Source organism: Nothoprocta perdicaria, unplaced genomic scaffold, assembly GCF_003342845.1.
Source record: "Nothoprocta perdicaria isolate Ctin4 unplaced genomic scaffold, notPer1 scaffold_33, whole genome shotgun sequence".
Taxonomy (NCBI): Eukaryota; Metazoa; Chordata; class Aves; order Tinamiformes; family Tinamidae; genus Nothoprocta; species Nothoprocta perdicaria.
The window spans coordinates 5,141,905-5,156,328 of record NW_020455566.1 but is presented as its reverse complement, the minus strand read 5'-3'; the positions used below and the strand labels follow the sequence as shown (position 1 = coordinate 5,156,328).

At 43.6% G+C, this 14,424-nt stretch overlaps 1 protein-coding gene across 1 annotated transcript in view; it reads left to right on the top strand.

Annotated features, from left to right (window-relative positions):
• Positions 1 to 7,034: 7,034 nt before the first annotated feature.
• Positions 7,035 to 14,424, top strand: part of LAPTM5 (lysosomal protein transmembrane 5) — an 18,284-nt gene continuing 10,894 nt past the window's right edge. The window contains exons 1-2 of the mRNA XM_026043521.1: positions 7,035 to 7,196; positions 7,471 to 7,501. Of these exons, the coding sequence (XP_025899306.1) occupies positions 7,110 to 7,196; positions 7,471 to 7,501 (118 nt within the window). The 5' untranslated portion in view covers positions 7,035 to 7,109. The remainder of the gene's footprint in view (positions 7,197 to 7,470; positions 7,502 to 14,424) is intronic.

Here is a 14,424-nt window from a genome sequence, read left to right as displayed (position 1 = left end):
GTCTATTCTGAGCTGAGCTAAACAGCTTTTCCTTCTACCATTGGGCCAGATCTTCACCCACTCTGMTGGAAATTAAGACACCTGGCACACATGCAGAAACTAAATTTAGGTGCCTTATCTGGAGCTGAATTCCATATTTAATATCATCTGTCTATGTCAAGGTGGAAGGAATCTCTCCATTAATAATATATATAAGTAGCAATTGAATAGAAATAATGATTCATTAATTTATCCTTGCTGGATAACTATTAAGATGAAACTACTGCCTTATTTAAAATATAAGGATGGTTATGCTCACCGGCAGCTTTGAGAGTAAAAGCTACCACAGCAGTTTCCCTTATGCATCTGAATCAAAACATAAGTCTTTTACCTCTGTGAGCACTTAAATATACTCCAAGATTATTATTTTTTATATTCAAGTAAAGCAGAAAGCATGTAAAGTGATGCTTAAAATATAGCAAGGTATACCTAAAGGGAAGTTATATGGACATGAARCATAGCAAAACTGATATAAAATGTAATGAAAGGATAAAGCAGGTAACAGGACGGATATAAATCCTTTTGCAATGAATAAAGCATGTCACATAACAGCAATAAAAAGTAACAAACGGCAAAACACATATCAGCCTAGACATAAAGCATAATGAACTGATGGATGAAAGTCACATTAATAGATAGATGACTCTCGTCACTCAGAATAAGTGAAATTATCATTTTTTTTCTTCTGAGCCTTAAGAGAGTTTCTGGCTTTGCAGGACTCCAGTGAGGGGTTCCCACTGTTCTTGTTCCAAAATTAATAGTATCTGWCATTGCAGATACCTTTTGCTGAATATTAATATCAGGTCTAAAAAACGGTCAGATTTTAAATCTTTGTTGCTGTTGCTGATGAAAACCCTCAGGGAGGGTTTTCATCAAGTAGGGATGGGCTGGAGTCCTGAGGGGACGTTTGGCTGCCCCAAACCCTGAAGAAGATGGGACAGCAAAAGGCTGGCCCAGCTCACAGACCTGGGAGAACGWGGTTGGTAATATGATGAAATCCAGCTATTGCAATATATATTGCAATATTGCAATAAGCCCCGCCATGGGTCAGGTCTTCCTTGCCCTCATTTAGATGAATACCAGTTCTCTAAATACCTCTAATTATAATGAAGGTACAATCTGCTCTGTAAGATGTGGAAAGAACAAATACAGATGTAGTTAACATCCTCTGTGGTCTTACTTTTCAGGACTTTCGTTTAAAGAGTGCCCGAGAGCAGCTTTTTCAGTGGCATTGCTAAAAGTGTTTCATTTTGATTATTTCTGAACACAGGATTTCACCCTTTTTTTTTTTTTTTCAGCTAAACCACTACCATGGGGCGGGAGGCCTTGCAGGGAAGAAAGGAACCCAAATAACTGCTCCTAGAGAGCAGGAAACACCCTGCTGTGCAGCCCTGAACACCCAGACGGACGAGGGCAGATATGAGGAGAAACGCTGATAAAGGACAGGCCGGCGACACCCGCTCATCACAGAGGACTTTTCCCTGCGAGCACCTTGTGCTCTTTGCCGTCTCCATCCAAGTCAGGTCTGGGTGACGCAGAGCTCTGACTGCCATCACAGCCACAAACACATGCAAATTTCAGTCACCCTCGGCTTCTGGAGAAGGTCCTAACCGCTCTGCTGGCCTCGCACTGCTGCCACCTGCGATGGGGCACGGAGGAAGTGCCTGCCCATCTCCTAGTTCCTTTTGCACCCTTTGCTAGCAGCATTTTCGCAATCCTCCTTTTGCAAACAGACCTGAAAGAGAAATGCATTAGGAAGCTCTAAAAGCAGAAGCCATTTACCAGCCACTTATTTTTTCCTGGCAACAGGAGATGCCTGAGCCCAACTGGTTTGCAAAAGAAATTTGTGGCAGCAGACCTAATGCCATCCTCTGTCTGAGATTTACTGCTCTGCCGGTGTGCAGTGCTTTCTTGCTGAGGCTCTCACGTTGTTGTTCGGCTTCTTCTAAAGTGCAAATATTTTAAGCAGAAAATGGAGAAATGGAGGAAAAACAGGAAGGACAGAGGAAACACTTCCCACTCACAAAGGCAGTCCCAGGAACTAGAGAGCACAAGGGTGGTGTGGAAATGAGAGAGTTACAAGCAGGGTGTTGGAAGCTTATGTTTGAGATGGTTATCTCCAATCAGCTCTACTGTAGGCTGGTTGTTTCTCTGAGAAAAGGTCTCTTAATTTGCTTGTACTTTGTTTCCTCATCTGGAAAGTCTGCACAGGCCTTTCAGGCTAAACGTGCTGTCTTTCTATAGCTTGACCTCTTGCTTCCAGGACTCTGGCTTCTTTAGCAGTTATCCCAATATAGAACAACACACGCCTGAAACTATCTACGATTCAGGCATAAAGATTTAGACAGGGAACGTAAGGCTTTATTAATGCTCTTCTGAGTAAGCTAAGCAATTTGGCAACTCTGATTTATTCACAGTGGCTGCCCTACATTCCAGCTGGATTCTGCTCTGGATGAGAAGCAATGCAGCTGAACCCAGAGGAGCTGCTCTTGGCCCTGTGAGGAAAAATGGACCCGCATGTAGCTCGCTGAGCTCTGTCTTTCCGACACACTTTCTGTAGAAATGGCTGATAAGAGGTTTCTTCACTGCAGCAGGTTGTTAGTCAAGCGTAAAGCTTAGGGCTGCAGAGTGGGAAGGTGAAGAACTGAGACCTCTCAAAGGAGAGATCCCACCTGGAATTGCTTCCAGGAAGGAGGCAGAGGCAACGCTCCGAAAAGCATGTAAAATATAGATCCAAAACTCCAGGAAAAAAAGAAAAAAAAAAGAAAAAAAAAAAACCTAGGGCAGTGTTCCTTAGAGTAGACCAGCTTCCTGCAATGCTGATCTTGCAGCAACAGTCTGGTGTCTGAGAGGCCTGGTATGCAAACCACGGCCTGAAAGGGGCCACTCAGGATAACGGTGCAGGCCAAATATGCAGCCACATTCAGGCAGTGCAGGGCTATTTGAAGCCAATCGCCCAGCCTGGGCCACACTTGCTATTTGTTTTTACACATTGTGAGCTAAGTTTGGGTATGGTATGCTCAAATTCACAAGCAAGCCTCTGTCTACCTCTAAAAGGACAGGGAGGGATTGCAAAGGGAAAGTACACTTTTCAAGGAAAGTCAGGTTCAAATTATGAACCAGCTTTTCATATTAGCATGAAATAGTTGATCCTTCTGCACCCTCATTCAGGTAGACCCACAAACCGGCTCTGAGGAGAGGCAACCCCCAAAGAAAATATATTTCAGGTGGTGAAGGTAAAGCAAAGCTTGTATTTGCAACAGATTTGTAAATGAAAGAAGTTTAAAGGGATCAATTTTTAAAACCAAATATTTTTCTTTTGGTTTCCCAAATTCCCCCAGGGGTGCTCCGGACATTATTGTGGTTCAACTTGGCTCTCGTTGGCCCCGGAGCTGTGATCACTCCAGCGATAGTGGTGCTCGCCTTGACTTCAGTACTTGTCTCTGGCTGCACCCTGAGTGTGGAAAGATCTCAATTTCATGCTCTCCTGTGGATCCATCAGTATATATTAGTAACCAGAGTATGGTTTTTGTCCAGTAGCTAGAGGCTCTTTCAGTCTTTTACCATGATGTGCCCAGAGACCTGAGACAAGCCTGTTCTTGTTTCTATCCCTCAGCCACCGTGGGGTCAGTGAGAAACCAAGGTTTTCTACAGGTGTTGACCTGTGAGTCTGGGGTGAGGTGAAATCTGCTAAAGCAACTTCATTTGCAGTCAGAAGAACATGCACCAGAAAGGAGAAAACCAAAAGTGACAACAGAAAACTACTAGTTATTAGTCATAAGTAATGTATTGTAAAAACAACTCAAAAGCAGTAGCATTCAGACAAAACCTCGTATGAGGTCCATCAACATATAGCAGCCCTTCTCTGTGTATCTCACATACCTTCATCTCTTTACCCTATGGTGTCATGGAGCTTTCGAGAGAGACTAGAGAAAAGTCTGTAATCAAGATATTGCTTGGAATAAAACATATACGTATGTGTGTGTGTCTGCAAGTATGAATTCATAACATTACCTCATATTATCTGGAGGAATAAAATGAAATACTCTTGGCAGACAGACTTTCCTAGTAAACCTGCTTCTCCCTATCTCCAGAAATGTAGTTTATACCTGCGCAGAGATTTTTCTCTTCCACATTATGTTGATTGGAGAGGTAGAAGTTGTGTTTTTTAAAGAGTTGATTTTACCAGTATAAAGCCTATCACTAGTAGGAGGATATGAATTTTTCACAGACCTATGAATTTCTAGGGTTTCAAGGAGGATTCTAAGGATTTTCTAAGGATTTCAAGTTGAGGGCTCCAAGGCAGAGGCAACCAGCAAGGCAGCATCAGCAGCTGTGTGGGAAGCAGCAGAAGCATCTGCCTCACGTGGCGAGAAGGTCACGGGAGAGCAAGGTCCTGACCCTGAGAGAGATCCTCATCCTACCTAAAATTAGACCAAGTAAAATAACAGGCGAGACCTCAAGTGTCACACTGAGCTTCTCGAAGTTACTCAACACCCACCCACAGGGCAGGGGTCACAAATCTCCAGAAGTGTCTAGGTTTTTGTTTTGTTTTGTTAAAAGAAACAACCAAAGTATCAAAACCTCATCGACTGTACTTGAAACAAAATAAGAGAAACCCCCTCAGTGGTTAAAGAGCTTTGGAAATATTTCTCTTCATACTAAAAGAAGTATTGACAGAAAAATCTATCTTTTCAACAATCAGTAGATGCCATCCTGGGGGTTTCAGCCCAAACCCTTCAAAACTGCGATAAAGCCTGATCTTTACTTCTATAAATGACAAAAATCTAACTGGTAGAAGCACTTCTGGGCTGCTGCTGTGAATTTGCCTTTGCATCTGAAGGAAGGAAAGTGCAGGAGATCTTGTAATGGGATACCTATAGCTATGCTCTGCAGACATTACTTGATTTTTCATCCTGATGGATAGAAAGGAGGATTCTGTAAAAACTTACACCTGGAAAGAGTGGGAACAAACACATTTTTAATTTCCTCTGTATAAAAAAATACATCCTTGAAATCTGGAGCTGTTCAGAGTCTAGGCAGGTCTGGTATTGATTGCAGAAATATAACCTGCTCCACTGCTGCCATGTTTTGCCAACACTGTAATTTCAGAGATCCTTTCACAAGGCCCTAACAGACTTTTTCACTCCTGACTCGGAAGAGCAAGGACGTGGCCCAGCATGGGCAACTCGCCTGCTGGAAAACCAGGAAAACAGCGTAGATAGGAGTGTAGTTGCAATAGTCCAAGTTGCTCCATCACAGCACAAGGTTCCAGCTCAGAGCTGGTCACCAAGGGTGGTTTCAGGCTTCTGTGAACCACAGTGCAGTGTCTGTGCTGCCACTGAGTATTCTAAGAGAATAAAGCCATCTCCTGCCCCCATCCTGTTAGAAGATAGGCTAAAAAGCAGTATAATCACCAAACAGCACAAAAAGTCCTTTCCCTTGTCTTCTTCCGTTCAGCTGCACTTAGTTTGTGTTTGCATACAATTTCCCACAAGGGCAATGTTGAGAAACTCCAAAGTGTGCTTAAAAAATAAAAGAGCAAGAACCAGATGACTCCAAAACTTGGGACTTCAGTACTAAACTGCTGAATTTGGTGAGAGTCCAAAGAAAACCATGGGAATACACAACAAGGTCAAGCTGCACTGACCCTGTCCTGCCCTAAAATATCTTCTCTGTTGCAGAGATCTCTTGTTCTGTACAGGGAAGCTGGACATAAAGGCATAGCCCTGCTTTAATGGACTGGTTTAAGTTTTAAATTTATGCACTCTCTCAGATGCAGTTTCTCTAGGGACATGAAGCAGCTCCTCATATTTCACATCAACACTACCCAAACTTACTGGCTTTGCCTAAAAACAAGGCTCTGGGAACATCCATGCTTTTTGGAAAGACCCATTTATGGAGCCTGAAGGTTCCAACACAGCATACCTGGACATGTAGCACTTTCTACAGAGTAAGTGGGTTGCAGAATGTATTCATTTCATGGCTTTGAGGTGGAATTTCTGCCTTTAAGTTCATAGGAGCAATTAAGAAAACTCTCTAAGCTGTGCAAGGCCCTGTCACACAATTTTGAGAAGAAAGCAATGAATGAAGAGTGTTTGGGTTGCTGAAATGAGGTCTCCTTGTACCCAAGTTCCCTRAGAGCTTGCTTAGACCATGCCCAACTCTCTCATTACATTTATCTGCATTTACACCCAGGTTTGCTGTGGAATTGCTACCCTCCCTTTGCACTAAAGCCCTATTCTAGGAAGCCGGAAACTCAAATCAATCTCATTCTCAGAACTAAACCACAGGTTTTCTGCCCCAGAATGTGGGGAAAAGGAAAGAAAAAGTATGAGAGTTAATGAGACTGGTAATAAATATGTAGTCAAGACCACAGCTTAGTAAATTAAAATGGAGTAAGCAGCCTGGAATACTGCATTGTGGCTAAGTCACTTTAGAATGATACTTGGTTTCTGATTTCTTTTTTCTTGCTTTTCTTATCCAAGGGCTGACTACTACAAAACACATCAGCAAACTGCAAACAAAGAGAAGTCCCCTGTCAGCCAAGATCCTTGACCCTCAGAGTTCTGCCGTTGTTCTGGTCCCAGAGAACAGGTTTTCTCATGCATCTGCCCTAAGGAGCGACAGGGAGCTAGCTGGCAAGGAACGAGCTGCTTCAAATCTTGGAATTTGGATGCCTCACTGCAAAAACAGTAGGTCAAGTTTAAGGTGAAATTCTCAGTGCCCTGCTATAATTTCTGATGATTTTATAGGACAAAGATGTATCCTGCTTCGTAGCCCTTCTCTCCCTGTGCTCCCTGCTAATTGGACACCACCTGCGTGAAGCAGCATTTTTGCTTACATTTGCCATCTGAGAAGCGCAAGCAGCTTCAAGATATTTAGAAAAGCAACAAAATTTTGCTTTCTTTAATATTGAGAAATCAAAGACCTCATGTGACTTTGTAGATGACTTAACACATTTCTAGACCAGGAAGGAAGTTGAACTGCACTGCTCTCTTCGCTTTTCAGTYGGGCGGATGCTGCAAATTCAACCACATTAACTCACAGCTGTGCACAGGAATCAAAAAATGTCTGTCCCGAAGACCATCGAGCCCCCAAAATGTTGCTGCTTCAACACCAAGATGGCAACAGTCGCCCTCGGAGTCTTCCATATGGTAAGTTACAGAATGGAATACGGGATAAGGATAGGGAGAAAAGCAAAGGCAGGCAGAGGTATAAGCTTTGCAGAAGGTATTACCATTACAAATCAGAAGTATTACTGACTGTTGACTTTTCTGTATTCCCCCAAAAGACCAATGATTTAAGAGGGATGAGTGTGAGAGAAGTGGGAAATACTATTGTTCTAGGAGGCTTTTTAACTATTTTTTCCCTGCGTCTCCTACTTGGAGCTCATGGAAATGCACTCTGCTTCCTGTTTTCCTCCTGCAGCTTAATGTGGAACCATTCGACCAGAGCAGGGGTGTGGGGCCAGGCATTCAGTCCATTGGCTAGAAAATGGGCAGCACATTAGGAACAGAAACTATAGAAGTTGTGAAGTTATGAGACTCTGGYTGGAGGGACTTGAGCCCCAGGAAAGTAAAGGGTGGGTGGGCAAAGCTGATGACTGCATTTTGGTGCAGCATGATGAGATATCTGTAGCTCCGAGGTGGGGGCAGGATCTGGCATTATGACAGGTCAGAGCAGGAGAGAAATGAGGGTCTCCGGCACATCTGCATGTCAAGTATCAGCAAGTGCTTTTCCTTTGACATTACTGGAAAGCTAAATGCTGGAGTGGCATTTCCAAAGCCAATTTTTAATAATGTTTTTAAACTTCAAAAACATCATGAGATTGGTTGAAAATACTGCACTGTTTCATCTCTTCTTTCCCCTTCTGCTTTTTGAGCATCAAGATTACACCCTAGGAAGGCTCCTAGACTTCTCACTGTGAGATCAAAGGTTATATTCTCACTGTTATAAAGGAAAACAAATTGCTGAATTTCTCGTGCAGTCTCACAACCTCAAGAAACAGCAGTTGAAGCATATGAAAACTGAGAGCTTGCAGCCCCTCGCTAGGAGTTTCTGACAACCAATTAAACGTACAGGTATCATGGAGGGTTCTCCATGAACTTTTTTCAAGGAACCTTGTAGGAGGTATAGCCAAGATCTGAAGAAGAACTAGCAAATTTAAAGATCTACACAAAGGTGGGAATTGCACAACAGGGAATCTGGTAACTACAAAACATCCTCAGAGACCTCCAAGCACCCCTAGGAACCTCAGCTGTTTGATGTCAGTGAAGAAATAGAAGCACATAGAGATATTCTTTTCCTTAACTAGGAGAGGGAATTGAAAGGAAACCTTCTTTGTCTCTCTGAGAAGTCAGAAAACACTTGAACCGAGGCATTTTTTTCTCATAATGGTTATACTATGACACCACTAACAGCAGTAGGCATTCCTGATTTAGACCGCTGTGTGATGGGAGAGAATGAGACACAATATCTGTGCCAGTCRCTAATGAGGAAAATTTTCTCTGCCATTTAAGTGACATCACATAAAAGATGTGTTATTTAAACTCCTTTCACCAATGTTTGGTAGACCTATTGAAGATAACAGGTGAATCTTCAAAAAATAGAGGTCTAAGCCATCTCCAATAGTGGTCAGCAGTCGCTGCTTCAAAACAAAAATAATAAAAGGACACATTGAGAATGATAAAAGAGGACAAAAGACTCATCATTGGCCCTGAAACCAAGAATGATGCCTCACTTGGGTGAGTTTTCTCCAGAAAAGACTAGACTTTGGGAAAAGTAGTTGGAGTGRTCAAAATGAAAGCCAGGGAACCAGACAAGTATTATGCAGGGTGGGCAATCAGGGTTCCAGTGTTCAAGCTAGCCACGGATCTTCTTTAAGGCAAGATGTGTCTATGCTGTGCAGCTAAATGTGATCTAAGCCCATTTTTGAAACAGAGTTGCCCATCACTGATAGGAGTTGCCTTGAGCACATGCATGGTAATGGCTTTAGCCATACTAACCCTGCAGGATATATTAAGGAGGACCAAACTTTCATAAAGCAACCAAGGCCACCAGCTTTTTTAACTCTCTCTGCTGCTCAGGGAGTGAGTTTTGAGTCCATCTGCAGTCAGATTGATCACTAGAAATGTGATCATTAGAGTAGATACCCCAGAGCCACATCTTCGCCTTTGCTCTGCCCTCCCTCAGCCTACACTGGTAGTCACCCCAGTGCTGGGACTCCTGCATTGGGAGCAGACAGACCCATGTTTCTAAGCAGTAGTTCTTGCATTGATTACATAGATCAAACAATCATGATTACATAGTTCAACCAATCATCACCGTGTCCTCCTGTCTGTGGCTAGTGGTGAGGAAGCTTTGGGGTCAACCTCTGAAACTCTGCAATGCAACTTTGCAAAACCAGAACAGTGATTACAACAAGATGCGCACAAGCATGTTGTGCAAGACACAGAGCATAGCAGAGTCTTAAAAATTAACATGTAGCTAGGGTTTAGATTAAGGGGCTAGAGATACTCCTGAAGGCCTGGGATGAACTCAGAAGTAAAGGATATAGCGAATGGGCAGGGATAGTCAGAATCCTCACGTATGCCAGAATAACCCCCAGCAGCCTGCATGAGCAGATGTGATCAGATCCTAATCTCCAGCAAATCCACAGAGGTCATTATGCTTCTATTACTTTCTCTGTAGTTATTAAAAATCTGTGGGATTTCCATTACAGAATATCTGTTTTTTTCTCCCCTGCCTCCTGCTTCAGATGTGCCCTCCCATCCTGCTGCCAGCTACTCACAGAGTGACCATCACAGCAGGACAGGTGCCTGTAATGCTGCAATTTCATGGGGGTCCCAGTCTGTCTGTACCTTCTGTCTGTCTGCTCTGCCTTTTGTACAAAGTCCCATGGAAAGCAGTTTGATTTTGAAGAATATTTTCTTGTCTCACTGCCTTGAGATAAAACAAAAAGCAAAATTTCTTCCCCCTATCTCTTCCCTACCCTTTCGATCATGTTGCTACAGCAAGGAAGAGGGGAGGAAAGGGAAAGAATTTATAACTTGGCAGAAGCTTGAATGATTTGCTGCATCAATACTGTTGGTTTGTATCGGTATAAGTTATTGCTGTGGGTCTAGTGATGAATCGGTGATGCTATGTGGTAGTAATGCCATCACACACAAGCTCTCAGGCTTTGTAGCAATGTCTTGTCCTCCTATAAATCTGATTTGTCTCATTGCTGATATCTCGATAGACTGATGAAATAAATCTTGGGCATGCTCAAGGAAACGGGAAGGAGAGGGAGGGGAACAAGGCAGAGACAGAGACTTGCGATTAGCAAGGCCTGACTGGATTTTGTGAGGCTTGGCAGAGATGTTTGCAGATCGTTTTTAAAGACAGCGTGGAGAAGTCTGTCCTCCTGTTCATATTCTCATCCCGGGCTTGAAGAGAACTCAAGTTATTTGGCATTTACTTCAAGAACAAGGCTTGTGACTTGCTGCTTTGCATACAAAGGCTGTAATTCACTTGTCAGAGTCCTTGATTAGAGCCAAAGGAGGTCTTGGAAGGTAGGATCCTTGTAGCTTGGGCTCTGTCACAGCTAAGCAATTTCCATGGTAGCCATTCTCATTTCTGTGGGACATTCCTCATGTTCAGTCCTCACGATGAGGACTGAACATGGTCACGATTCTGGTTGGTGTAGAGCTGGGTTTCATTGCACTTACACAGCCGGTGCCTGAGCCAGAATGTACAACCCATCCTGTGCCCCTTCCTTGTCCTCCCAGAGAGAGCTCTGGACGGCATCTCCATCCGTGTGGTGAGCATTAACAGGAGGGAGGCAGGAAGAAGGAAACAAGAAATGCTCTGAAAGGAAGCCAAATGGAAGATAAAAATACTCTCTTCTCACTTCACCCTGTCCTGCCGTGATAGCCACTTACAAATTAGAGCAAGAAAAGCAGCACTGAAAGCAAGGCATCTATATGTATTGMAATTTGCCTTTAAGCTGCTGGGTGTTACCAGCCTGCACACACCACAGCTAAAAATCTTTGCAGCACTTGACTGCACTGTCAGACCAGCATGTCCCTGTCCCCTTTGACTCCAGTCCATTATGGCTTTGAGCTCCTCTCTCTGGAAATGATRGGAATGGAAAAAAATATATATATGTCACACCAAGGCCATGCACATAAAAATAAATTATTCTAAGACTAGTCAACCTGCACCAACTTCAGACAAAAAAAGGCACATGACTCAGTCTCTATCAGCAGTTTAACCCTACTGCAGCTGCAGACAAGTTATTCCCCAGGGAACTGAGGCCATATGCRTCATGCTGTTAACCTTTTGCCTTGCAAGACATCTCCTTTCTTGCTGAGTTTACCTGCCTTGTGTTAATGACCCTGGCTCTGCCTCAGACCTACACAGCTACCCTGGTCGTTATCACCTAATTTCCTAGTGATACCGGCCTTAGAGCCCCTCAGCAGTTGGTCTGTTGTTAACTACCAGGTTTGGAGCATTCTTTTTGAAAGGAGACACAATAAGGTGAAACGTGTCCCCACTACCTCAAGAAAATGCAAGAAAGGGATGAAACACACAAAAGATGAGACAGAGCCAATGCATGAGACAAAATATGAAGGTCCAGGTCTGCAGTGGTGCTAAGGGACTGCCTAATGCCAAGAGTGTCAGGAGATAGAATTTCCTATTTTAATCTTTTCTCTCACGTTTAATGACACAGCACTTTGCGAGGGAACTGGATGCTTCTCTGACAACTTCAGTCGGTCTGAAATGGGAACCTTTTCATTTCTTCTAGAGCTGAAAGGCAAATATCAAGTGAGAATAACTTACGAGCCCTCATGAGGTTACAATAGACACCATATCAGACTTCCTCCACTTTCTTCTCAGCTTGAGGCGAGCAGCCAGCTGTGGACATTTGATCACTTTGCATATCTATTTTCTCTTTTCATTGTCATATACTGGGCAGCAGGGAGTCAAATCCAGACTCAGGTGGTGGAGGGGTCTCCTGTGCTCTTGTACCAGGAGTGAAGCTCAGAGCACATTGTCTATTTTATCTCATTGCAGCTCCATGCCTCATTTTTTTGTACACAAAACCCCCTTWAAGTGGAAAGCTTAACCTGCCTACCACCTAAAATCGTCCAGCTTGGGTTCTCCATCTGATGTGCACTCATGTCACATGGCTGCAGTTTGTAAGGTTGAGTGGTTTATTTCAACAGATGCCAGGGAGAGTGCAAGGAAGTCAGGACCTCTTTTGCTCTACAGTTTTCCTATTTGAGAGGCATCAGAGATGGTTCTTCATACTAAAGTTATAATCATGGATCTATTCTGGGTCTAAACCTATCTGGGGATAGCAGCATTTGGGATTTGATGCCCTCCTTTCACTCACTTGTTCAGGAATGAAATCAATTTTGTGGGGATTACACCATTGGTTTTACTTAGGCTCCCACTTAATGACAACCTGAAAAGGCCATTTCTCCCTGTATTTCCCATGCTGAAACATGAGGGGTTTGGCCAACAGCAGCACTAAGGGAAGGAAAATCTCTTCAGAAACGTGCACATAAAACCTCTCCGGCAAGTTAAAACAGTTTCTATGTGCAATTAGTTAAGAGGTCCTTTCCACCCCTGGGGAGACTATCAAGAAACTTCAKATTATTGCAGTTTCATCCTCAAGTCTTGACAAGGTTCGTTGCTTCCATGGGAGTTTCATTGTTTTAATTGCATTCAGAAAGAAGGCTTTAGCTGGGACACAGTCCTCCCTGCAACAAGAGAGATGCTTGTTGGTGCACTGACTCCAGAAATATGATCTGGCTCCTACGGAGGATCTTCTGGAAACTGCATTTGCAGCCTGTAGCACAGAAAGGTGATATGAGGGATTTTGGAGATTGCTCCTGTATCTTTCCCAGCTAATGCAGAGATTGTGGGAGAGTTTGCGTTCAGTTCCCATCTCTGTTACGACACATCACCATGACAGCTCTGCCAGCCTCAGTTCCCCACTTCTGAACTAGTAACAATGATCTTCTCTTCCCCTGCCTCTTTATTCTGTTTCCTTTTGCAACATCAATCTCAGAGCAGGAAACATTGCTGACTATACCTACGATCAGCCCGAACTCTCTCTAGAGCTTGTATGRCACTTGCAACCAATGACGGGCAAAAGAAAATATATCATTCCTTCAGCTTGCTTTATAGTTAGCTTCACCTCATCTCTCTTGCGCTTGCTGCTGTTACCCAGTTTCCCGTACACAAAGTTTGAGAACACAAACATCAACCGCAACAGTTCCAGTTCCTCCTTGCCTGCGTCACTTCTCTTTAGCAACTGCTGAAGTGAAAGGCTGCTTTTGTGAAAAAAAGTTGGTTTAAACAGATCAGAGCTGCTGTTGGTCTTGGTGGAAAATACAAACCTGCTTCCTGCAGCAGTGTTAGGTTGAGAGAACTCCCAGGCAGAGGCTGTACAATCCAGAAAAAGCAGCTTTTGTTATTCACCTCTGCATGAGAGATTAATTCTGCTGATGTCTCCTGCCCATGGTAGCTTGCAGAAGGGCTGCCTCCAGTTCTGGACCTCCTGTTAGATGGGGGTTCGTGTTTGCCCTCAATTGGTTTCTGCTCTCAAATTGYTCGGCACTAAGGCAAGAGTTGTTCCTCTGCTCCTCCCACATCCTGAACAGAGCTAAGGCAGAGAAGCCAACAGCTCTTCGCACAGYACCAAGGTGGTCAGAAAGCTTATCTAGAAAATAAGACACACCTGTGGGTGACAGGCCCATGTTTTTCTCTTCCTTAAGGAATGTGTCAGCAGTCTTCCTCCCCAGTTCCTCATGTTGTTAAGTTCCATCTAACTCACTTTTAAATTAAAACAGCACTTTTTGCTTTTTAAATAAAAACAGCACAGTCTATGCTGCTTTTGGAAAAGGCAGTTGAGGTATAGATCTGGTAGGCCATTCTGTGACTCAACTTGCTGTAGTCTAAAAATGCAGAAGAAAGGAAAGACATACTAGCCACGAGGAAGGATAACAGAGAAAGGAGAATTAGGTAAAAAGTGATGAACATGGTGGGCAGGACAGTGAATTTCTAACATATAGTGCCGAAAGTGGCGAGAAGGTGRTGAAGGRGAAATACATGAAATTTGAATAGTCCTTTGCTCCTGAGAGGCTGTAGTTGCTCTGGTGACTATGTGGGCATTGACTGATGTTCTGTTCTGTGTTTGGACTCCTTGTGTCCTGACCTGCAATGCATTTGATCTCCTCATCACGTGCTGTCTGCAGTGAACAGGCTGGCAGGGGGGAAATTGTCCTAGGGTGGCTGTGGCAGGGCTATCTGGCATCGTGGCTACTTGCTTCCTAGTTTTACTTGCATGGAAACTCCCCAGACCTGTGGCCTGAAGTGGTACAGACAACG